We start from the raw sequence: 26,084 nt of genomic DNA on the forward strand, positions 1-26,084 counted from the left end.
TATACCTATCATCCAAGGTAAATGCTGTAAAGAAAGGAGAGCTTGCAGCAGAGGACCTAGCTTAGACTGGGGTGTGTGGGAGGACTTTCCTGGCTGGTGACACTTGAACTGAGAGCTGGAGGGTGAGTAGGAGTCAAGGAATGCATGTATGTAGGGAGAGGAGGGAGAGGGAGAGAGAGAGAGGCATTCCAGGTAGGGAAAATGGTGTGCTAAGGCCCTGTGGTAGGAGGCCCATGGAACAGTGGAAGAACAGGAAGAAGGCCAGTGTGGCTGGAGCCTGGAGAATGAGAGGAGGCTGGAGGGGTAGCCACTGGCTAGACTGTAAGAGGGGTCTTGTGGGCCTTGGTAAGACTTTGGATTTTAACCCAAAGAGCAATGGGGAAGCCACTGAAGGATTCCAAGTTGGGGTCGAGGCTGGAGGTGAATGTATGGCTGGATTTACATTTGAAAAGATAGCTCTGGCTTTGGAATGGAGAATGGATGAGGGTGGGTGGGAGGCAGTCTTATTGCCAAAGTCCAGGTGAGAGATGATGATGGCTGGGGGTGGGTGATGGCATAAGGGTAAGCGAGACAGGCAGAGTCAAGAGCTCTTTGGAAGATAAAGAGACAGGGCTGCCCCCCATCTCTCATCCTTGTGGACTAGGGCAAGGCCAGAGCAATAAGCCTCTATCAAGACTGACAGAACATACCAGTCTCTGAAGACCTAAGTCCTAGTACAGTGGGATTTCAGAAAGGGGAACAATCCCAGCCAGATGGGGCTGCATCAAGGTCAAGTATTTTGGGGCTCTGTTCTGACTATGGCTGGAGAGATGGGGAACCAGGTCTGGTTCTAACCAGGTGCTCCCAGGGGCTCTGTGAGCAGAGGAGGGAGCGTGGAGGGCATAGGATGCCCAGAATGCGGTAGTGGGCCTGAGGGTATGGCATGAGGCTCCACTGCTGCTCCTCTCCTATTTTCAGGACAGAAGGCACCTGCCTTATGTTTTTATTTTCTATCTTGAAAAAGAAACTGCAACTTTCACAGTGTCACAAAGCACATGGACTTGTGACTTGCTCCACTGTATATGTAATACATTCAAGGAGTTTTAGCGAATTTATCTTATTTTTTTTCTGGGAAAATTGGCAAGGGTAGGGGTAAACTGTCTCTTCTGGTCCCACTCTGGGAATGTGGAAACGGAATCAGTGGAGGAAGAGCTTGCTGGGGCAAAGTGATTGGAAAGGGCCTCTGGAAGGAACCTCTGGAGCCAAGGGGGAGCAGGGAACCACACCTGGCTCCAAATAGCCTGGACTGGCTTCAACAGGCCATGACTAGCTAGGATGAGTCTGAACTGGTCCTAAGCAAGCAATGGCGAGCTAAAATCACTTACGTATTAATGGCCAGTGTATGCTGATTTGAGCCAATCTGGACCACCTTCCTGAAATCAGTCTGAATAGTGTGATGCACTTAAAACCAAGCACACTATTTGAATTTGGCCTATTTTGAGCTACTTCCAGCTAGTTTGGGTGCCTGTTTTTTGAATTATCGTCTTGGGGTGTATGTGTGTGTGTGTGTGTGTGTGTGTGTGTGTGTGTGTCCATATATTGACACCTGCCTCTTTTGCCTCTAACTTCTTGGAAATTGAGCTTGGTCAGGGCATGACAGTTGATCAAACTTAGTTCTATATGCAGGTAAGTGACAATAGGGTTTTTCCGTGGGAGGTTCTCAATCTTGACATCTCCCCCTCCTTAGAAAGGAGACCTGAGGACAGCTTTCAGGGTGTTGGCAGGCTTTGCAAACTCCCTCAGGGCTGGCCTCGATGGGGGCCTTCCTGGAAGTTAACAGCCAACATGACTCTGAGGAAGGGCCCCTGGGAAGGCCCTATCTGCACAGCAGCCTTTAGGCCAGGCCCCAGAGGCTTTTGAGCTGGCTGAGGCTGATGTTATTAACTATCTCAGAAAGCAACCCCAGTCTTTTTCGTGCAACCCAGCCTATCCACATAGTGGTATAGCCTGGAAGTCTATCTGGAATGTGGATGGTCTGGAGCAGTCTGGACAGGGCAGTATCTGGATACCAAAGGCTGTGATTGCATACTCCGGCTTGCTGTGTTTATGACATGTATCCTGCCCTGCTTCTAAAAGGTTCAATGGGGGATGAATTTTGATGTGAGCTCTTCTTTCTACCACTTCTACCACAGCCCAATTACTTAAAGGTACACACGTGCGTGCATGTACACACACACACACACACACACACACGCAGGATTTTGGTCTGTATTTCTCTAGAAATGTCACCAGGGAGAATTATTCCGTAACAAGCTGCAAGCCTGACCCTACATGAGCCAGTTCCCAACCTGGTCTCCAGCCTCGCTGTGCCTGCCGCCCCTCCCTGCCCCCAGCTCCAGCCTCCTACTCCTGAGCGCCGCCCGTCCCCCCCCCCCACGGCACCTGCACATGCCGCCCCCCGCCTGCAACGTGGCCTCATCCCTCCACCATTCTTTGCCTAGTTAGCTCCCTGCCATTTCCCAGCTCACAGCTCAAGGACCTCTTACTTCCTCTGGATGCCACATTTGTAGTATATGCTCCTAGAAGGCTTCTTATCATAGTTTATGATCATACATTTTTGTGGGTAAGTGGTTAGCTGACACACGACACCATAAACATCATCTTTTAACATATCTTACCAGATAATATCATCAAGTAGACTGTTCCCCAACCTTATCACTACAGACATTTGGGGCCAGGTAATTCTTTGTTGCGGGGCCTGTCCTCTGCTTCTGAGGATGTTTAGCAGTGTCCCTGTTCTCTATGCACTAGAAGCCAGTAGTGCCCTTCAGTTGGAACAACCAAAAATGTCTCCAGACAATGCCAAACGTCCCCTGGCAAGTGGGGCAAAATCACCCCTGGCTGAGAACCACTGACCTAGGACAACTGCTTGTGAGAAGTTTGGGATTTCAAAGGCTGGCTTCCTGAGAGCCCCTTTGCTGAAGCCCTGGTCTCTTTCTAGACGAGCACTATGCAACAGGCATATAATGTGAGCCACATATGTAATTGTAATTATCAGTGTTCTAGTAGCTGCTTCATAAGAAAGTAAAAAAAACAGGTGGAATTAAATTTAATAACATTGTATTTAACTCAACATATCCAAAATATTGTCATTTCAGCCTGTACTCAATATAATTATTAGTAAGATATTTTACATTCTTTTTTTCTGCCAAGTCAACAGAATCTAGTGCATATGTTTCTCAATTTGGACCAGCCATATGTCAAGGGCTCAATAGCCACATCTGGCCAGTGGCTAGTGCATTAGACAGGGCTGGGAGGGTAGACTTCAGTTTTCTCAAAGGGCATGCATGGCCTGGCCCATCCCTTTAGGTGGTCACTAGATTGCACTCCCAGCCTTCAGCAGAGCCATGCACAGCCTGCTTTTGCCCACTGGGGCCCACAGGTGATTGTCCATTTGGAGCACCCCACAGAGGGGTCCCGACAGCCGTGACCATGCTCTGGATGACCAGCCCACCCCGCAGTCATCCGTTAGTAGCTAATGAGATGGCTGGGTTGCCTGTGAGTTAACAGGAGGCTGGAGGGTCCCTGTCACACACACACTGGGCAAGACATGCTGTTTCCAAGCTCTGCAGGCAGATGTCCCACCCACCTCTAAACCACCCGTCCTCATAACTCATTGCTCAAAGGGAAGCTCAGCCCTCCGTAAACACTGGCCACCTGAAAAGACACTTTCTATTTTCTTAAAAGACAGATGTTCTTAACTAAAATGACACTGGCCAATAAGTTGCTGTCCCTAAGGAGATGCTGTCCCTAGTCCAGGGGCTTGTCCTGAGTTTCCAGGCCACTCTGCAGGGACACAGTCTGGCTGGGGCACTAGTCCAGTCCCGCAAGATCATCCTGCAAGGTTCTCCAGACTCCCATCTCTGACTTATCTCCAGATCTGTGCCCTCAGCCCTCTCATGTCCAGGCTGTGCGGCTTCCGGGGAGTTCTCCCCCCGGGGAGCGCCTGCCTGAGGAATTGAATTGCTTCCTGCAGCCCAGCCCTGGCAGCTCCTGCGGGCTCTACCGAGCACCGTCCCAGGCCACAGGAGTGAGGACTCTCCCTTGGACCTGGCCATTTCCGGAAGCCAGGGCACGGCCCTCCCTAGTGAGGGCCACTTGTGTCTTGGCTGCTGGGGCGAATCATGAGCATTGAGCACTTCCTTTTCAGTAAAGAAACAAAGTTTTCCCTAAGTTGTCACCTGGTCACTTTGAGCAACTCAGGAACTCGGCAGAACACGGAAGATGGGGTGAGGGTTGCACGCTGGCTACAGCACTGAAATGGCCATTGCCCTTTTACGTCTCAGGGCTGACCCCCACAGACCCCAGGAGCCTCACTAGGCAGGCATGTCAGTCAGGAGGATGCTTCTGGAATGCCTACCTCATCTGACCCCCAGTGTAGCAGCCGGCTAAGTGTCTGCAGGCTAAGTGTCTGCATGTGTTAGCCAAGAGACACACACTGTGCCCAGACCCGCCCCAGGAAGTTGGACTTACCCCTCCTGGCTTGCCTGATCTTTGGGCTCAGCATATTCCAGAAGCCGCCAGTCCGGAGTCCTTGTGCCGATCATGCTGTCATCCACTTCCCTTTTCTCTTCCTCTGGCCCAACTGCCCCTCCTGCCCGGCTCGGGCCCCCATGGCTGCCGGCTTTACAGGCGAGGCTCCCTCGGGCTCCCTCTCCTTGCTTCCGACCGACGACTTGCCTTGGACTACACCAACCTCAATGCATTATTTATCCATCCCAGAATTAATGCCCATCCAAGCGAACCAGTAAAAGGCTGCTCGGTGAGGGCTGCTGATCAATCACTGGGCCAGGGCGGGGCGGCCTGGCTGTCCCTCCGCCCCGGGGCACACGCGGCACTACCCATCCCGGAGCCTCGAGCGCGTGGGGCTCTGCTCCCCTCCGGCGAGCGGGCGGGTCCGCGAGGAGGGCGGTGGAGCCCGGGCCCAGCCGCGCGGGCGGGTCGGATGGCTCCCGGCTCCCGGCTCCCGAGCGGATCCGCCCACTGCGCCCACTGCGCGGGGAGGGCCAGTCTGGCGCGCCGCCGGCAGAGAGGCCGCTGGAAATCCGCGCCGCCGCCGCCCTCCTGTCGTGCCAAACCCCTCCAGCCCCCTCCCCCGGGAGAGCGCTCTTGGGGAGAAAGGGGAGACCCCTCCGGGCCAAGGCCCCCTCCAGCGCCCATCCAATGGGACCCGCTCTGTCTGATGTCTCCGGCCAGGGGGGTCCAGGAGGCGGTTTCGGAGCTCACAGTTCAACTGTGAAAGACAGGTGTGTCTTACACGGAGCTCGCAGCCTGGCCGGTGTTCGGATCCTCCCCAGGGATGGGCCCAGCAAGCGGAGGGATGCCCCTTAGGGATGTTTCCGCTGCCTTAATAAGGTGACAGCAATCAGAATGCACGTGAAGCACTTAGTTTAGGGCCCCTCACGCAGTAGGGTCTCAAAAACTGTTCACTGAGTAGTGAATCTGCTAATTGTCATGTTTCCGTTTAATACTAACATAACTCTAAAGAATGCATAGTGGGGCTTTTGGGGGAGCTCAGCCTCAAGAGCCTAAAAACTGCCCAAGAAATGCAATCACAGTATTGGTATCATTTATTAGGTGCCTACTACCTGCCTGGCATTAAGGCTGGTACTTTATATTCTGTATCTCATTTAATTCTCAAATTCTCTGAGGCAGGTGCCATTGTCATGGCTTTTCAGATAAAGAAAATAAGGCACAGAAATGTTAAATAACTTGCCCAAAGTCACACAATACTGTCAGGACCGGAACTGAACCCCGGGGCAGTGTGTCTACAGCTGATGATTTTCTGTGACGCCAGGTCTCTCTAAATCCCCAATTTCCAACCACTTCATGTGAGCAGTTTTTGGCTTGAGAGTCCTCAATGAACTTGCTGGATGGTGAGGACCAGCTTTTGTGCACCTGAAATGACCCCGTGTGCTGTGTTAGGCATTTGTACCTGGGGCTGGGTCTTTCTGAGTTTGAGTGCTGTGTGGTCCTCTTAGTTGAAGATGAGGGATGTGAAAGATGACCTCTCCGTTTGAATGGCCATGCTCCCTCCCTGATCCTCAGAGTGCCCCCATGTCCACTGATCCCCGAATGAAGTATTAATGTGCAATCAACTCTGGTGGCTGGATATCCAGAAGTTCTGGAGGCTAGGGGTCTAGCCCCTGCAGCAATCCATGCTAGAGAGGGCAGGGTCTGGCCTACAGAGAGGAGGGGAGAATTGGAGAGGTCAAGGACTCACCAGGATGTGGGGGTCCAACGGCCAGGGGGCAGGGAGAAAGCAGAGTTCATGGAGACAAAGCTGTCTTACTCAGCATCCAGTCACTTGTTCTGGCCCTCAGCCACTCCTCAGAAGAGAGGAATCAGTATTTTGAGATAATATTCAAGGCCTTTCCATGGTACGGTCCACGCCTTTATCCGTGACCTATCTCCTGCTGCTGCTACACATGGCCACGTGCACGTGCAGCCCCTGTGTGCCCCCGTGCCTTTGCACCCATGGTTCCCTCTCTCAGGAGTGTCCTTTCCCACAGTTTCAGTTACGCAAGCCTGATTATTCTGAGCAAGTCCCTGCGAACCTCTCCTGATTCTACCACCAGAAGGAGCCATTAAGCACTTCCCCAGGGCTCTTAGCTGGGTCTCACAGACTGCCCAACACCCCTCCTGCCCTCCCAGTCCTGAGCCTCAGGGCTGGACTCAGGCCATGAGCCCTGGGAGGAATACTGGCTTGAGGGACAGATCCAAGAAACACTAATGAATGACCGAATTGCCTTTCTTTTCCTTTCTGGCCAGGTAGAGGCCGGGTCAGGCTGGGACACGGGCTACCCGGGAGGAGTGGGGAGGATACAGATCTGGAAAGTCTCATGTTGACATCAGGGTCACGGGGTGAGGTCCCGTGGTCAGTGACAATGTCTTGAGCAATCCTGAAGCCCTGTGAGTAATGCAGCCTGGACCACGTCCTCCAAGCCAGAGGCAGGAAAATGCCCTGAAGACTTAGTTTGGGTCCACTCACACTTGTTTTGGTTAAGAAACCACCCCCGGTTGATTTTCCTGTGCAGCTGTTTCCCCCAATGACATTAAGTCGCTGCGCTCACCCGCCTGCTTTTCCCGGGATCAGTGTTGGACTCGGACAAAACCACGGAGGCTCTGGGCTCAAACCCAGAAGTAAAGCTGGGAACAGGGCAAGAGCTAGTCTGGACTCTGCACCCATGGGGTCCAGCTGGAAGGGACATTAGCGCCCCCTCCTTCCTGAAGTTTACAAAGGGAAGATACAGGCCTCCTGCAGAAGCAGAAGCAGAGAGGCAGCCCTCTCCCCACGGCCCTGCCCCTGCCAACCCGGCACTGATCCCCCAGCAGTGGTCCTGGGTCTCCCCCAGTTTCCTGCCTGACATTTTCTGAGGCTGCTGTGGGCCAGACTTGGCCAAGCGCTGAAGGGTGAGTAGGAGGGTTGGGAGGGCAGAACTCTCCAAAGGCAGCTGCTGGAAGGCACACCTCTCAGTCAGGTGGTCACCCACCAACATCACTGGCCAGCTCCAGCACGGCTTCAGGTCAGTGGCTCTTAAGCTTGGCTGCACATTGGGGAGCTTTGAAAACTCATTTCTGTGTCCCGTCTGCCACTGGGTCCTGTTTAGTCTGGCATGTGCCCTGGTCACTGGGAGTTGTAAAAGCTCCTCCCGTGATCCAGCATGTGGCCAGGGGTGAGAACTACTTTAGAAGATAATTGCATAAAATTGACAAGGCAAGAAACAACAAATGTTGGCGAGGATGTGGAGAAAGGGGAACCCTCTTACACTGTTGGTGGGAATGCAAGTTGGTACAGCCACTTTGGAAAACAGTGTGGAGGTTCCACAAAAATTTAAAAATAGAGCTACCCTATGACCCAGCAATTGCACTACTGGGTATTTACCCCAAAGACACAGATGTAGTGAAAAGAAGGGCCATATGCACCCCAATGTTCATAGCAGCAATGTCCGCAATAGCCAAACTGTGGAAAGAGCCGAGATGCCCTTCAACAGATGAATGGATAAAGAAGATGTGGTCCATATATGCAATGGAATATTACTCAGCCATCAGAAAGGATGAATACCCAACTTTTACATCAACATGGATGGGACTGGAGGAGATTATGCTAAGTGAAATAAGTCAAGCAGAGAAAGTCAATTATCATATGGTTTCCCTTATTTGTGAAACATAAGGATTAGCATGGAGGACATTAGGAAAGGAAGGGAGAAATGAAGGGGGGGAAATCGGAGGGGGAGATGAACCATGAGAGACTATGGACTCCGAGAAACAAACTGAGGGTTTTAGAGGGGAGGGGGGTGGGGGGATGGGTTAGCCAGGTGATGGGTATTAAAGAGGGCACGTTCTGCATGGAGCACTGGATATTATATGCAAACAATGAATTATGGAACACTCATCAAAAACTAATGATGTAATGTATGGTGACTAACATAACATAATAAAATAAAATTTAAAAAAAAAGAAGAAGATAATTGCATATCGTTGAGCCTGGGGACACCAGAGGTAGTCTCTACCTGCTGTCACCCCAAGGGAGTCTTCTTCTCAGAAAGGGACACATTTTGTCAATCAGTCTCCCAGTCAGAAAGCAGAAAGGGGCCCCTCTCCCAAGTCTCAGTGGGAGACTGCTCCATTCCACACGGAGCTACAGGTACGGTTGTATAGCCTGTTCACTGTACAAAGTGTCCAGTAAACAGGGGAGTAGGGCTGGGTTTGGGCTCTGCTGGAAAAGCTGTGTGTTCTAGTTCTGTTGGAGGGGTCCGCTGCCAGGAGGGTGAGCCTTTCTCTGTTTTTTGCCAAGATGTCATCTAGATAGCAGAAACTTGCTTCCCTATTCTAGAACCTCAGAGAGGACAGAGTGTGCTCTTCTGGAGGCAGAGGGAGAAAACACTGCTACCCTGGGTCTGAGATGCCTGTGCAGTGCTCACCAGCACCAGTGTCCCCTGACTTCCTGATTCGACTGCTCTCTGTCCCTGTTGCCAGGAGGCTGAGGCTCCAGCTCTCTCGCATGTCGCTCCTGTCCATCCCAGTGGCGTGCTGGAACAGCTGGCCAGAAGAAACGCCAGTGAGAGCTGATTGCTAAGTTTTCGGGAATTTTGCAATTTTAACACAGGCATCATTGGAGATTACATTTTATAAATTTACAGTGAAATAAATCAAATTAAACATACATACCCAACACACATCACTTCCTAATTATTTTACTACATTTTAGTATTATCTACATTCTTAAGGTTATTTGCACTTATTGTATCTGCATGGTGAAAACACTACTGTGAGAGTTGATTTTGTATGTCATCTTGACTGGGTCACAGGGCGCCCAGCCAGACATTTGGTCAAGCATTATTCTTGGTGTGTGTGTGTGAAGGTGTTTCTGGATGAAATTGGCATTTGAATCAGTAGACTGAATAAAGCATGTTGCCCTTCCAGATGTGGGTGGGCCGCACCCAATCAGTTGGGGACCTGAGAAGAACAAAAAGCCTCACCTTCCCATGCATAGAAGGGAACTGTCCTGCCTGACTGCCTTGAGCTGGGACATTGGTTTTTTTTTTCCTGCCTTTGGACTAGAACTGAAAATTGGCTCTTCCTGGGTCTTGAGCCTGCTGGCCTTTGAACTAGAACTACATCGACCCTCCTTAGTGTCCAGCTTGCCAACTGTAGATCTTGGGACTTTTCAGCCTTAATAACATACAGTATGTACGTATGCATAAATATGTATATATTCTTATTATACTCTTGAGAGATACTTAGCTCTCTCCTGTTGGTTCCATTTCTCTCAAAAACCCTAATTCATCTGTTTATTAGGCTGTAACCTCCCATCTCTTGGCAGCGCCTAGTTCAGGGATCATGCTGGTAGTTTGAAATGGATGGTGGTGGGAGTATTTACATCAAGAGAATTAGCACACGCTATCAATCCAGACTTAAATTTTTTTCCTTCCAGAGAGCCATTCGTGAGGTGTTTGCCAGCCCACCTCTGGCCATTCCCTACCCTGTCGACCCTGTGTGCCCCACCACTGTTGACTCCTTGCTGCGTGCAGAGGGGGCTAGCTCTGCACCAGACCTGTTCTCCCCTCCCTCCTGGGCATGCCCAGATGCCCTACATTTCCCAGGCTCCTTGCAGTTCCGTGTGACTGTGTCCTGGCCATTGTTTCTGAGCAGACATGATGCAACTGCTTCTAGGCCTGGCCCACAGGACTCCTCCCTCCAACACTCCTCCAGGCTTGTCTCCCTTTTCTGGGGCCACCTGGGAGGAGGAGGAGGCAGAGGCCCTGCAGTCTGAGCCCCTGAATGACTGAGTGAGGCCAAGCCCCACTGTCAACCTGGAAACAACTCAGATGGCTATGAGAGGGAGAGCCATCACCTACTTGGTCCTCTTCATGACTCCAGCTGACCTTTCCACCACACACACCCTCCGCCTGCCCTTCTTTGCCTACCAGACTTCGATGCCTCCTTTTGGACCCTGTTTCAGTGTCCCCTCCCTGCTTGGTGTCCACGGTTAGAGTCCAGCACCTTTACGATCTCCCACGCCTGAGGCCATAGGAACCTTCTAAAAGGCCTCTTGACAGGGCTGATGAAGACTTGACCCATAATTTAAATATATAAAATTTAAATTACCCATAATTATTACCCATACTCAACCCATAATTTAAAAATTAACCCATAATTTAAATATTATAACCCATAATTTAAATATAAACTATAAACAAAACTTAAGAATATGCTGAATTTAAAGTGTTCTTTCTAGACTTTTTAATTGCACGATTGTGTGTGATTCATCAAAGGTGAACTTTTCTGCCACTTTGGTGGCCTTGTCTTGCTGGTACTCTGAGCATGTCCTTGGTTTTGCCTGCGGGCACTTGGGTGCTGTAAGCTGCTCCATCCCAGAGAGCAGGGCCTCTCTTCCTGCCCACTGTGCCACAGTCCTGTGGCCTTAGGCCTAATATCTGTCTTTGCCGTTGGCCCAATGCCTCCTTCAGATGCCTAGCTTGGCTTCTCATTTCAGTCTCATGCACACACTTCAGTGTATGTGACAGCCTCCCATACATAGCCCAGGCCTCCAGAACGGGTCTAGAGCCCTGGACTCCTACTTTTCTGCATCTTTGGTGTCCTAGGCTCCTGGCCAGAGAGTCAGAAGGACAACGATGCAGAATCCAGGATCGGGCATTGCAAAACCACCCAGACACAGCAGGCCAGAGTAAGAGAGTGGAGACCAGAACAGGGAGGCTTTGCTTGGAAAGCCCCTCGGTTGTGACTTGCAGCCTCAGGCATGGTTTCTAGAGTTCTGCAGCCCTGATATCGGGACAGAGGTGGCCTAGGATACCGAGCAGGTTCAGACAACACGGCCTTCTGTTCCAACCTCCACTGTCGCGCTGATCACACATCGCCTTCAACTTTGGACAGGCTAACGTCCAGGCAGCTGATGTCCGGGGTGGGGGGCTTGCTGTGTGCGATGGATGAGTGAGTGGTGTACTGGCTGGGTTCTCTAGGGCAGATGCTGAGATGAGAGTTTTATTGGGAATTAACACCTGTTCAGGAGTGGGGTGGGAGGGGGAGTGTCGGATCACCAAGCAGACCAGATGGCATCTCTACCAGCACTCTGGGGAGCTCCAAAGCACAGGGCTCATTAGGGGGTCTGGCTTTGGGTGGAGGCTGTGTACTGCTGCCTTTTGCAGTCATTGGCTGGGGCCTTCTCAAGAAGAGCATGGAGTTGGCTTGAAAGCTGAAGCTGACCCTAGAAGAGCTAACAGCCAGTGGCTGTCACACGATCCCACTCCCTACAGCTGGGCAGGGAGTCCTTTCTCAAAGGGGGCTCTGAGCAGCTACCGCATAGGGGTTCTATGGAGCTCAAAGGCCTCATTTTTAAGTCTCTGTAAATGTTGGGTTCAGACAAATACTACTCACTTAAGAATCTTTACTTGGCCAAGTGTCTGAGCTCCCCATTTAATTGGGCAGCTTTCAGATAAAGATTTTATTGAGCTGCAAAGTCTCACTGTGGGTTTCTTAGAAGGGAAAGCTTCTATTAGGGAGTGTGTGAAACTGACAGTGGCAGTGGGACGGCCTTGCTGTGAGTCTGTGGGGTTCCCCAGGGCACTAGGGGAGGGCAGGAAGGACCCCAGCCCACAGGCCTGACACCCTGGGCCAGGCAAGATCCCCTGCTGAGCTCCTGCTTTTGGCAGAGGCTGAGAGGAAAGAGGGAAATGTGACCTCACTAGTGGGTTTCTGAGTCTTGGAAATACGATGTACTGAGGTTCCAAGGAGCTGTCACCCTTCCCCTGAAGCAGGGGCGGGAGACCCAGTGGTGGGGCTACTGCCTGCCCAAGCTCAAATGGCAAAACCTGTCCTCTCACTTGGATTCAGCGAGGAAGCAGGTCTGAAATGTTTTCCACTCTCCAAAAGAGTCAGATTTTAGAAAGTGATGACTCACCACTTTGGTCAGTTTTGCCTTATTGAAAAACAAGTCTTCTCCCTTGTGAAAACACCTGCTTGTTGTGGAAAGACCGGGTTTGGGACAGATGGAAAGAACAGAAGTTTCCCAGATGCCTTCTCTCTCAACTCACACCTCTCCCCAAGGTCAGGATTCCTCCCCTGCACAACGTGCCCTGCCCCTTGCTCCTCTCCTCTGGGCAGACTGACCCGCCCCCTGGCACATAACCTCCCTCTGTTCCTTCTAGACATTTCCCCTCCTTTTGCATCTTTAATCCCTCCCTCCTTCACTGGCTCTTCTCTCCAAGTTGGCAAAACCACTCAAGAGTCCCTTGCTCTCAAAATCACACCTTTTCTTTCCTTCATTTGTTATGGTGGAATGGAACTTCTTTGGGGGCTGCACAATATCTAGCCCTTTCCTATTGTGGGGCAATCTCCCTCCCTCTTTGGAAACCTTAAGGAATAGATCTGCTGTGTCCTGCAGGCAGTCAGGTGTGGCCAGGTGACGGAGGTTCAGCCCACCAGATGCCCCTGCCCGGTTTTTAATCCAATCTTGAGCATCACAGAAAGTCTGAGAGATGGTTAGAATTTAATTCCCAGCACTGGCAGCAGTGATAATGTCCTGCTGTGACAGTGGTGGCTTCCAGTACAGGGGAGGTATCTGGCAGGGGTGTCTCGGCCATGCTGTCCCGTGAGAAAAGAATCCTTGTGCTTCTTGCTTCTAGGCCCTCTGGAGCCACCACCATTCTTGTCCATTCTACAAGCCTAGTTCTTTAGCTCTCAAAAGATTTTGTAAATCTTCAATATAACTCTGATAAATTCTCCTTTCTGGCTTCAGCTGGTTTGGGTTGCCTTCCAGTGACTTGCAGCTCACAGATTTCTAGCTGGTGCCCCTATCATGCTTCTCAGCCCATGTTTCCATATTCCTCTTCTCTCTCACTTCCTGATCCTCCTGACTCAGCACAGATGGTGCATCTCCCATGTGTCTATTCTCTCACAGATGGTATTTCCTTCCTTATTTCCCCAATTATGCCACCAAGCTAATCATCGCTTGTCTCAGACTAGAAACCACAGACTATACTTCCTAACCATGGCTGCAGTCTTCCGCAGCCTGTTGTCCTGTTTCCCGGGGGAGGCTCTCGTGGGTTATGACTGACAGTCATTTCAGCTCTCCCAGAAGGGGCAGCTGGATGGGGTCTTCCCACTCTGACAGACACTTCTTTCCTTCCAGACTCTTTCATCCTCATCTGTTCAAAATTCAACTCCTCTCTGGGTGGGCACCTCTGCCCTTTGTTGAGTATCTGGTACACACACACTACCTTCCTTTAACCTGCAGTGACATATTTAGCCTTTGGTGCTGAAAAAAAGTATCCTGTCAACCAATAATTCAATATCTGATGAAATTATTCTTCCAAAATGAAGGAGCGATTAACACATTCCCAAATAAACAAAACTTAGGAGAGCTAATTGCAAGCAGACCTGCCCACCAAGAAATGTTAAAGGGAGTCCTTCAGGCTGAAATGAAAGGACACTAGACAGTAACTCAAATCCACGTGAAGAAATAAAGAACAGCAATAAACTATACAGGTAAATATTTAAGAGAGGATTAATGTATTTTTCTTTGTAACTTCTCTTTTTTTCTTATCTGATTTAAAAGATAACTGTATAAGACAATAATGGCAAATTTATGATGATGAGTACCCAATGTATAAAGCACACAGTGTATGAAGATGTAACACACACATAAATATGTGTGTGGGGATAGAGATACCTAAGAAAAGGTTTTGTATAGTTGGTATTAATCCAAAGCAGATTGCTATAAATTAAGATGTAATCCCCAAGGCAACTGCTAAGAAAATAACCCAAAAATATATACTAAAAGAAGGAACAACAAGGGAATTAAAAGAGTATGTCAGAAAGTATCTACTTAACACAAAAGAAGTCAGTAATTAAAGATCTGAGGAACAAAAAATGATATGTGGCACAGAAAAAAGTAGCAAAGTAGCAAAAGTAAATCCTTCCTTATCAGTAATTACACTAAATATAAATGGGTTAAGCTCTCCAATTAAAAGGCTGAAGTGGAAGAATGGATTAAAAAGATACCAACAATATGCTGTCTAAGGAGACTTATAGTAGCCATGGGGGATATGCTCCAAGAACCCTAGTGGATGCCTGAACCACAGATAGTACCAAACCCTATATATATTATGTTTTTTTCCTATACCTGTATACCTATGATAAAATTTAACTTATAAATTAGGCACAGTAGGAGAGTAACAACAATTCATAAACAGAGAGAACAATTATAACAATATACTGTAAGGAAAGTTATATGAATGTGGTCTCTCTCAAAATATCCTATTATACTGTATTCACCCTTCTTCTTGTGATGATACGAGATGATAAAATACTTATGTAATGAGATGAAATGAGGTGAATGACATAGGCAATGTGAATAGGGTTAGGCTAGTATTGTCCTTCTGATGACACATCAGAAGGAGGATTATCTACTTCCAGACCATGTTCGACCACAGGTAACTGACACTGGGGAAGTTGAAACCATGGGTAAGGAGGGACTACTGTACTTTATATTCAAAGACACAAATGGGTTGAAAGTGAAAGGATTGAAAAAGAGACCTGCACCAACAGTAACCAAAGAAGAGTTGGGGTGGAGTACTAAATTCAGACAAAATATACTTTAAGATAACAATTATTACAAGGGGGAAAGAAGGACAATATGTATTAATAGAAGAGTCAGTACATCAAGAATATGTAATGATTATAAACATATATTCACCTAACAATAGAGCACCAAAGTCCATGAAGCAAAAATAGACTCAAGAGATAAATAGTGCAACAATAGTAATTGGAAACCTTAATATCCCACTTGCAATAATGGACAGAACATCAATGAGGAAATAGAGGACTTGAATAACACTACAAACCACCTAGACCTAACAGACATTTATAGAATACTTTGCCCAAGAATAGCAGAATACATATTCTTCTCAAATGCACATGGAACACATTCCAGAACAGACCAAATGCTAGACCACCTAACAAGTTTCAATAGATTTAAAAGGATATCTGCTCTCACCACTTCTAGTCCACATTGTACTAGAGGTTCTAGCCAAGGCAGTTAGGGAAGAAAAAGAAATAAAATTATCCAGATTAGGAAAGAAGTAAAACTATCTCTGTTCACAGATGACATGATCTTGTACATAGAAAATTTTAAGGAATCTACTAAAAAACTATTAGAATTAGTAGATGAGACCAGCAAGATTGAAGGGTAACAAGATCAATATACAAAAATCAATTGTATTTTTACACACTTGCTGTGAACAATCTGAGAATGAACTCAGAAAAAAAATGATTCCATTCACAACAGCATCAAATAGAATAAAATATACAGGGATAAATTTAATAAGACAAGTGCAAAACTTATTCTCAGAAAACTAGAAAACACTGTTGAAAGGAATTTAGCTGAAAAGATCTAAATAAATGGAAAAACATTCTATGTTCAATGATTGAAAGATTTAACATTAAGATGGCAATACCCCCCAAAATGATCTACAGATTGAACACAATCCCAGAAGACTTCTTTGCAGAGATCGACAAGCTGATTCTAAAATTTATATGGAATTGCAAGGCATCCAGAATAGCCCAAACATGTGGGCTGGACATCAAGCCCCAGTGCAGTGGTGATTTTGGCCACAACACAGGGAGATGCGCTTGTCATGGTTGCTGACTTCAATGTGAAAGTTGTTTCCTAAGTGTCTTTGTCTACGCGTAAAGGGGTGGCTCCCTACTCTGTACCCTACCCACTTTGTTCCTTACCTCTGTGAGGGAAGCAACACTCCTTCTCTCCACTCACAGCATCCGGGCTCATCTATCTTCCCACCCAAGAGGCTGGCTCATAACAGGATGGCTCACAAGGGGTTCAAGGTGGCTCTTTGGGAGTATTGGAGGCTGAGAATTGAGCAGGAGGATTGGAATGATCTAGGCAAGGGATGACTAAGGCTCCAACTAAACTAAAATGGAAATGATTGCTGTGGCCAGCTGAAAACAGCTCTTACAGTGGGGAGCTGAGAGGATGAAGAGTAAGAGACCTGAGTCTGACTTCCTGGCTTCACCAGCCTTGATCCGAGTAACTTTGAGCAAGTCCCTTAACTTTTCTGTGCCTGTTCCTTCATCCATCAAACACAGATGATAATTTCTTTTCTGCCCATCCCAAATGGGCCATGCTAAGGTAGGAAGGCTGTGTACATGGAAGCTCTTTGCAAACTGCTGAACACTATATAAGGACATGTACAAGAGTGTGTATAAGAATACAACACGATGAGCAAGAACCAGCTGTGCACTGACAACCCAGTAAACTCTGTGAAGAACCACTACTGGTTCATTCTTTCCCAAGATTTTGGCCCCAAGAGCTGAATTCTCATACCAGGAGGTAACAGATATTCTCGCAATATGACATATCCTCAGAAACAGCCGCCATGAAATCTATGTTCTTACTGATGAAGGTAACACACTTATTTGCACTGCACATTAAAAGAGTTTGCTCACTAGTCTGCGGTTTGCTTTGACATCTTTGGCATGTGAGTCTTGTGTTTTGGTCAATAATTTCAAGCCTTCCCAAACGTGGCTTCTCTGTTTACAGCTCTGTGTAACTCAGCAGGCAGTCTCTTGATGTAAATACAACAGGGAGTGGAGGGGGGAGGTGACTTCAGAGGAAGTGAGCTGGAGGGGACACTCGCCGTGCCCACTGCTTAGGCGTGCAGCCGCTACAGTTTGGCACACACCAAATACCAGTGCCGAGGGCTCAGAGCCCCGGACAGCCCTCTGCAGACCCAACGTTCCGATGAGCTTCTATCATTATAGCTTTTATTGTTCTTGGTTTCTGTTTGCCGGGTTATGGGAGGCGGTGTGATATCACGGACAGAGCCTGGGCTTTGGGATCAAAATCTGGCCCCACCATGCACTGGCTGAATGGATCTAACAAGCCACTTCATTTCTTGGTAGCTTAGTCACCTCAGCTGCAAAATGGGGGCAGCAATTGTCACCTCCCAGGGTGGTGATGGAGATGAAATGAGACCAGGATTTGAAGCAGGTAGCATATGCTTGGAACATATTTGACACTCCACAAAATGTAGGTATGTGGCTTCCTTTATGTCAGTTATGAAACAGGTAACCTGACAAGCAGGGCTTCTGCTTTTAAGAGCCTATAATCTTGTGAGAGGGGGAGGCAGACATATGAAACTGCTAACCCTCACACATGCACTCACATGTGCACATGCTCATATGTGTGCATGCACACAACACACACACATGCATGCACACTCACACACACACCCTCACAGTCTTACATACACACCCTCACACTCACACTCATACACACACATTCTGTCTCAGGCACATGATCACGCTTAGGTTGAGACACAGTTGAACACGTCCCCTTGAACTTGGCTTCACCATCCACACATATGTGTATATGTATAGAATGACACATATCACAGACTCACCCTCACACAGGTGTGCTCACCGTCATGAAGTCACCACGTTGTGACAGCCCTGGAAAACACTCTAGCCCTGCTGTCCGTGAGTCCCACTCCTCTGTCACTATCCGCTGCTGCCCAGTGTGGGGATCTGTGCTGATTTGGGGGTGGGCTCCTCATCACCAAGGGGTGGCACATCTCCCTGCCCTTCCCCATGCTCAGTGTTTATTCTCAGAAAATACTGACTCTGGTCCATGGCCTCTCAGCCCCCTTTCTAAGAGCAAAAGCCTCTGGTCCAGAAGTAACTATAGGCAAAATGTGCTTCTGTCATCTCCATCAGGGACCAGCAGCCTGCTGACCCAGCCTGGCCACCTCTGGGGACTTCCTAGTTCTGTCTGGTCCTCATTCTATGAGCTCTGCCTTCCCCTTCTGCTTTCAACCAGCCTTCAACAGACCATCCTGGCTGCCTCTGAGCTCAGGGGCCCTAGGAGCGCCTACTGCTCTCTATTGCTCCCAACTGGTCACCCAGTGCTGGCCAAAGCAGCCTGGCATCTGCATCTGTGTAGCAATGTGAAGGAAGGCTGCATAGTCACGGTTTTGACCTAGCTCTGTGAGTATGTCTTAAATTTCCTAGGGTTTCTTCCAGAAACCTTGTACAGCTTTGTGTCTCCAGGGACCTTAATAACTATTCACTGAATGAATGGCTGAGCCATCTAGGGCAAATTTGCCATGGTGCCTTGGTGGAAGGTTGGGACTGGTTGTGGAGAGAGGGTGTATCACTTTTGCCCCAAACACACTAAAATGGACTGAACAACAGAGGAGAGCCCAGCGGGCCCCTTGTCCAGGTCAGGGGACACCTCTATCCCTTCAAACCCTTCGGAGCAAAGGACTGACCTTGCTGCTAAAGAAATCTGGACTCATCACCAAGTTCCTGGTTCAGAGAAGACCAGGTCCAATCTCTGGGGCGGGGGGGGGGGGGTGCAAATTGACACAGAAACTGCCACAACAAGAATGTTTGGGGCACATCCCGAAAAGAGGAACCTGGCCTGGAGTCACTGTGACTCATTTGCTCTTGGATTTCCCAAGAGGAAGTTAAATCAATCACAGAATACCACTTCCTGAAATGACGAGTGGTTAGAGTGTTTTCTTCTCCTTGTGAAATACAATTCCCTAATATTGAGGTAGGCGTGTGTATTTCTCAGTTGCTTTTCTTGAATCAGCCCCTGTAGTCACACTTGACTTCCAGCGCCAGGTTGGCCCACTGACAAGAGGTTGAACCCTGGACAGATCAGTTAATCTCTCTGTGCCTTTGTTCCCTCTTCTTTAAAATGGGGACAAGGGGCGCCTGGGTGGCTCAGTTGGTTAAGCGACTGCCTTCGGCTCTGGTCATGATCCTGGAGTCCCGGGATCGAGTCCCGCATCGGGCTCCCTGCTCAGCAGGGAGTCTGCTTCTCCCTCTCCCGCTCCCCCCTCTTGTGCTCTCTATCTCTCTCACTCTCTCTCTCAAATAAATAAATAAAATCTTTAAAATAAAATAAAATAAAATAAAATGGGGACAAGAATACCATCTGGCCAGCACTGTTGAGAGGACTAAATAAAAGGGCCGATGCACATCTCTTCAGACAACCCAGGAAAATATAGATGTTAAGCACCTGTTCTGAGTCCCATCCAGTCCAGATCTTTTCCCTCTTACTGGAAAATGCAGTAATTTTCTAGCATTTTCCTGTGGACTGGATAACTTCGATGGTATCTTCCAGATCTGAGAGAACATGACCGGGCCAATAGAAAGATAGCCATTTTGAGCCAACTCTGAGAAAGATAAGTTCTCATGTCACTGAGAGAAAAGTATGTTGAGCAGTGTGGTCAGGGTGAAAGGATTCTACCACATTCGAACCCTAATGGGAGGCCCTGCTCCTATTAACAATTGTCGCTTCCCTGAAAATAAGGGTGATTCTCAGGTAACCACAGCTAAGCCATCGTGTTGAGTGAAGAGTAGGTAAAATATCTACACAAAACACATGATGTCTTGTGACCGTTACGCTCTTCTAGGATTTGGTCACCAGAGGTCTTTTAGAAGGAGTCAGTCAAGGGAGGCCTGGGGAGTCGAGGAGATTACTTAGACTTTACGTCTCACGAGACCTGAGTTCAAATCCTCCACCTGCTCCGAGGTAGCTCTGAGAACTTGGGCCTGTGGCTTGTGTTCTCTGAGTTTCAGCTCCCTCATATGTAAAACAGGGATAACGGGGCTGTGAGAAAGTTAGAGGTCAGAGAGGAAGTCTCACGAATGAGCTCCTCTCCCATGACTCATACCTTCACAGCAGGGATGAATATGTTATGATCAAATTGCATTTATGAGTACACACAACTGTGGAAGTACTTTAGCTCAAATCACTCTGAGTTAGCTGCCATCATGACCTCCCGTGGCGCTGAGGGCTGTGGTGGCCTAATGGAGGTCCTACAGAGAGTCAGGGTGGGGCTGGGATTTAAGCCCAGATCCATCTGTCCCTAGGATTTACATCCGAATCACAATGTGACACTGACACCAGGACACGTGGCAATGCATTGAATGGCTTCAAAATCACGCACTTGATATTTGCAATATGCCCAAGTTAAGGGTCGTTCCTTCTAGCGCTGTTATTTTGCATTTCCACTCAGAAGTGCTTTCCCAACTCTCCTTCAGCTTAAAGATGGCTGAGTCTAGCAGGAATTAGACCAGATGGGCCTTACATTGCCCTTTCTTGCAAAGGAGGGGCCTCCCCCCAGTACGCACACTCACACACCTGCTTTGCTGGGCTTGTCTTCTGGCCCAGGCTTGGCTCAGGCTGGTGTCTCAGCCTCAAGCTCCCAGGAGGTAAGCTCTGCTCCATACCCATCCACACTCAGCCACCCCAGGGTCCTAGCAAAGAAGTGGGTTTATACATGCACAACATGTCACCTAGAACAGAAAGTGCTTCTCCAAATGCTTAGCTCACCTCTAGGAAATCTAGCCCCAAGAGAGATCCAGGAAAACAAGCAGCCATGTCCCTCCTGTGGTAGAGTGATTGCAAAAATCCCCCAAATCCCTCAGCCCTCTCTGCATCCATGAGAGACACGTGGCCCCATCACCCCAGTTTTTGCCCTAGCAGATAGCCATCAGCCATCACACAATAAGGGAGGCCATCCTTACCAGCATCCCCACCGTGGACACGCCAGCAGAGCACAGAAGACTGCGTGAGAGCTTGACCCATCAGCAGCAATAACTGTTTACGCTTTGAAGCCACTGAGTTTTATGGTTTGTTATACTGCAATGGCTAACCTCACCCGCCCCCCAAATTGCACCCAGTTATAACATGGACTTGCCCAGCCAGACCTCCTTGGCTTTGAATTTCTCATGCCCTGATTCCAGCCAGGACACCCGACAGGGGGTCCACGAGAAACAGGCTGGGTTTGAATCCTAACAGCCCCTGAGTCGTAGCCTCTCAGATCCTTCTTGGGACTAATGATATCCAGCCCTCGGGGCCATGGTGATGACCCGTGAACACATAGATGAAGCTTAATACTGAGTAGGTGTTCAATAAATGGTAGCTTCTGGGAAGTGCTACATTGACACTTGTTAAGTTTTTGTCTTCAGAATTGAAGCCCCGTTTCAAACCCATGGCAACACTGTTGGGGCTTCAAGGAAGGTGGAAGACATTCAACCCCTTCTTCTCCATGTGTACTTGTTAACAACCAATGCAACACAAAGTCCAGTACCGAGAACTGTGGAAGGATCCAACTTGGGAGAACACAGTCCTCATCCCTAGGACACTCGCATGGAGGGCATGTGTAATGGGAAATTTATATTTGGTCTTTGTCCCTGGTTCCTGGCACAGAACTCTGAGAACTCTAGGAATTTCCTGAGCAATGGGAACATCTTAGTTATTCATATCAAGCCCCTTTCGATCACACCTGTGTCTATGTTAGGCCCCTAGAGACCTTCAAGATGGGGGCTGGCCTCCAGGAAGACCAAGACATGATTAGCGGGCTGGAGCTCTCAGTCCCCCCTCTCACTCCCACCCCTGCCTCTGGGGATGGGGGAGGGACGCGAAGTTGATTTCAATCACCAACAGCCAATGATTGGATCAATCATGCCTATGTCATAAAACCTCCCCAACCCCCCACCCCCCCATCCGGATGACAGAGTTCACAGAGCTTCCGGCTTGGAGGTGTTGGGATGGTGGCATGCCCAGGGAGCTATGGGGTGCTACCTTCACCCCATGCCTCGACTATGCATCTCTTCCCATTTGACTGTCCCCGAGTTGTACCCTTTAACATGAATCAGTAACAGTAAGCAAAGCGTTTTTGTGAGTTCTGTGAGCCATTTGAGCAATTATTAAAGCTGAGACGGGGGTCACATGAATCCCTGAGTTTGTAGTCAAGTTGGACAGAAGTGTCTGGGCATGGCAACTAGTGTCTGAAGTGGGGGCAGTTTTGTGGGACCGGGACTGTAACCTGAGGGGGCGGTGCAGATTTTGAACGGCTGGTGCAGAATTGAATTGAATTGTTGGGTACCCAGTTGGTGTCAGAATCAGAGAGGGTAAGACAAATATCCACAGCTGTCATCTTCCCTCTGGATATGAACCCTCAAGGCCAGGGCCCGTCACACTCCCTCCTGGGCCTATGTCCAGGGCAGGGTTTGGGAGAGAGCAAAGAACCAGGGACTGTGCAAGGGCTCTGGTCTCTCCGAGGTCAGGGCCATGGGAAACAGCTTGGGCCTGTGTCCATGGCATCTTTCTCCTGTCTCCAAATTTGCAATTTTGAATATCAGTCTCTGCCAATATCCCAAGGGATTCACAGAAGATCCCAAACCTATAATTTGGGGCACACACCATAAGAACACTTGTGTGGGGCTGGGCATTTGGGCCCGGCTGCCAGTTTGCCTAGCAGAAGAGACGCGGGGGGCTTCGTTCAGGCCGGGCTCTGCAGTCTGGGCCTGGGGCTGGCTCAGCCTGAAGAAGGGTACCTCTGTCATTTGCAGAAAGGTACTGTCTAGCCTCAGGGCCCTGGCCCTATACTGTGAGCTGCCTGGAGAATCAGTCCCTAAGGCTTGAACACAGTACTCTGGGATTCAAAGAAAGGGCAACAGCCAGAGGTGACAGCAGGGGACTGACATCAGGCCTATTTCCCCTGCTCGCAGCGGGCACGTGAATCCAGCCTGACCTCTCTGTTCAGGATGGCTCTGCCTTCGCAACCATGCACTCACGCAGAGCCGGCCCCGCCAGTAAGGAGCATATTGTGCCCTGGTGGGAGCACCTCCCTTCAGTGCAGACTGGGGCAATCCTATGTTAGCAGTTACCATTTGCTGAGCACATACCACACGCCAAGCCCCGATATCATGGTTCACACACACCACCCTCCAAAGAGGTCTTGTTCATTCCTGTTCTAAGAGGAAAGTAAGGCCCAGAGGTGGTCAATGATATGTGCCAGGCCACCCGCAAGCAGGGGCTAAGCCAGCATCTCAACCCCAGCCTGCCGGGGTGCCTGATACCAGATGGCTCCATCTACTTCTGAAGCGAGCACCATCACCACCAGATGGTACGTGTGTGATGGAGCTGACTGCTTGTTCTGTGAGCTGCACCCGCCCACCCCGGAGGCCCCCAAACCACTGACAGGCCCAGAAATTTGCTTTCAAGGCATTTCATTCTCCCTGGTTACCTTGTTAGCAAATTTAAAGGATAAAGACTTTTGAAAATAAAAAAAAAAGGATAAAGACTTTTGAAAGTCATCCAGTCACGGACTCAGTAATATTTGTTAAAGCATATTCATAACTGACAGGATTTCATCATAAAATGGGCCTAAACTCCTCATCATTCTCCATGCAGTGCCCCCCCCCCACCAGAGTTCCTTTCTTTGGTCCAGGTAAGATGTGGGGGCATAGTCACGTGTCCCGCCGGGGAGGGTCAGAGCTTGCCTTGCCGTCCATAAGCCCAGGAAGTCTGAGCGGAGAGAGGAACGCCACCCTTCGGAGCATATTGTGCCCTGGTGGGAGCACCTCCCTTCAGTGGAGACTGGGGCAATCCTATGTTAGCAGTTACCGTTTGCTGAGCGCATACCACGCGCCAAGCCCCGATATCATGGTTCACACACACCACCCTCCAAAGAGGTCTTGTTCATTCCTGTTCTAAGAGGAAAGTAAGGCCCAGAGGTGGTCAGTGATATGTGCCAGGCCACCCGCAAGCAGGGGCTAAGCCAGCATCTCAACCCCAGCCTATGCAGCCGATGCCCAGTGACAGGACTTGGGGAGGAACAGAGGGCTCACCCCTGACCCAGCAGGTCAGCCCCCAGGGGGCTGTATCCTGCAGATGCATTATCTTGCAGACAAAAGCGCATTCACAGCATTGTTTGTAACCATGAAAATCTAGAGATGGCCTGTCGTGGGCTCTGCTGTGTAGCCTGGGTGCCCCGAGGACTGACATGCAGCCCCCCTCCTCTGCCTGCCCTGGAGATGTCCTCACTTAAGGTACCCTACCTTCCTGGGGGCAGCCGTCACCCATGGCTGGTCACTGTGGGGGTATAAAGGCCTGATCTTCTCGCCCCGACTCAGCACAGCCCCCAGCGCCCACCCCAGCCTCGGCTGAGTGTGCAGTTGACTGAGGCTCTGTTGTGCCTCCATCATAGTCCAGCTTCTCCCTCTGCTCAGTCCTGCTTGCTGACTCTTCACAGGTGCTGGTCCCCACTAACTTCCTCCATGCTAATCCCCACCTCACAGCCGTTGTGAGATAACTCATGGTATCGTCAGAAAGTCCGTAACACCCTCATCATAGTTATTTTAAATTCTCCACCTTACAATTCCAAAATCTCTGCCACGTCTGAGTCTGGTTCTGATGCTTGGCTAGAGCTGCCTGGAGTTGGGTATTGACGCTCTTTTGGTCAGTCAGGCTCTGATCATACTCCATTATGTTGGGCTCTGATGAACTAGTTTCCCTTGACGTCAGGCCTTGTTTTGTTTTTGTTTTTTTTTTTAAAGATTTTATTTATTTATTTGAGAGAGAGAGAATGAGAGAGAACACATTAGAGGGGATAGGGTCAGAGGGCAAAGCAGACTCCCTGCCGAGCAGGGAGCCCGATGCGGGACTCGATCCAGGGACTCCAGGATCATGACCTGAGCTGAAGGCAGTCGCTTAACCAACTGAGCCACCCAGGCACCCAGGCCTTGTTAAGAACATAGCACGCTAGTCAAAAATGGTTCCTTTTCCTCTCCTCCTGCTGATACTTACTGTGGGAACCTGGCCAGGCTCCTGGAGGTAAATCACACAGTATTGTGGGGCTGCCCTATGACTGGGTCCCCCCGGAGTTCTTAACTCTCAGAGCCGTCCACACCGAGCCTCCAGCAATTCATCAGCTACATTGCAGGTTTCCCTCTGCTGGGACTGGTTCCCACAGTGGCATCTATGTGTGAGGCTCTGCTGTAATTGTGACTCTTTGTGCTTGTCTGTCTCCAATCCTGGAGGCAGTGGTTTGCCCTGTGTCCTCCCTTCTCTTACGGCTCCCAGAAGGGTGGTTGATTTTCCAATCTGTTCAGCTTGTACCTGTTCTTAGGATGGAGTGGTGACTTCCAAGCTCTTTATGTGTGCTTAGTTTTTCTCCTCAGGCTGTGTTTTTTGTCTTGCTGTTTAGCATGTTTTGTAATTGTTGGTTGGAAGCCATACATAATGTATTGGGTAACAGAAACTGAAGTGAGTAGCTCTTGGTTTGAGGTTTTACATTAATCTGGCTGGGCGCCGTGCTGTGATTAACGTTGATGGTAACTATAAGTGCCAGAGGCTTCAGTTTTTCTGACTTCCTTGTTTTTTTTTTTTTTCCTTTCTCTATGGTTTTTGGGTTTCCCTAAGAACTCCTTCCTAAATAGAGCCTCTATTTGCCGTTCCTTCAGCTGCGATGCAGTTACACTCGAGCCCAGCTGATGTGTTGGTGAGGTGTGAGGAGGGAAAGCATTTTATAATCTTGTGATTAATTCTCAGGCTTTTTGTGGGCCTGAGTCCCTGGGCTATGACCCTCAAAAGTATTAAACAGGCCACCCCCTGTTTTTTCTTCCTCCCCTGAGGTGAGAAGGCGTCTAGATAGTTGGATAATTACTATCCCACCAGGTCACTATGGCTCTGGTAAGTGGTT

General features: G+C 49.2%; 1 protein-coding gene across 3 annotated transcripts in view; it reads right to left on the bottom strand.

Annotated features, from left to right (window-relative positions):
* Positions 1-26,084, bottom strand: part of ARHGAP22 (Rho GTPase activating protein 22) — a 170,224-nt gene that overhangs the window by 132,164 nt on the left and 11,976 nt on the right. The window contains exon 1 of one of the 3 annotated variants that reach the window (XM_032432212.1): positions 4,513-6,098. The exons of the other annotated variants lie outside the window; for them this stretch is intronic. Within the exon in view, the coding sequence (XP_032288103.1) occupies positions 4,513-4,546 (34 nt within the window). The 5' untranslated portion in view covers positions 4,547-6,098. Of the gene's footprint in view, positions 1-4,512; positions 6,099-26,084 lie in introns of those variants that run through there. 3 annotated transcript variants of the gene reach the window in all.

This window comes from Phoca vitulina, unplaced genomic scaffold (assembly GCF_004348235.1).
Source record: "Phoca vitulina isolate PV1807 unplaced genomic scaffold, GSC_HSeal_1.0 scaffold48, whole genome shotgun sequence".
NCBI classification, from domain to species: Eukaryota; Metazoa; Chordata; class Mammalia; order Carnivora; family Phocidae; genus Phoca; species Phoca vitulina.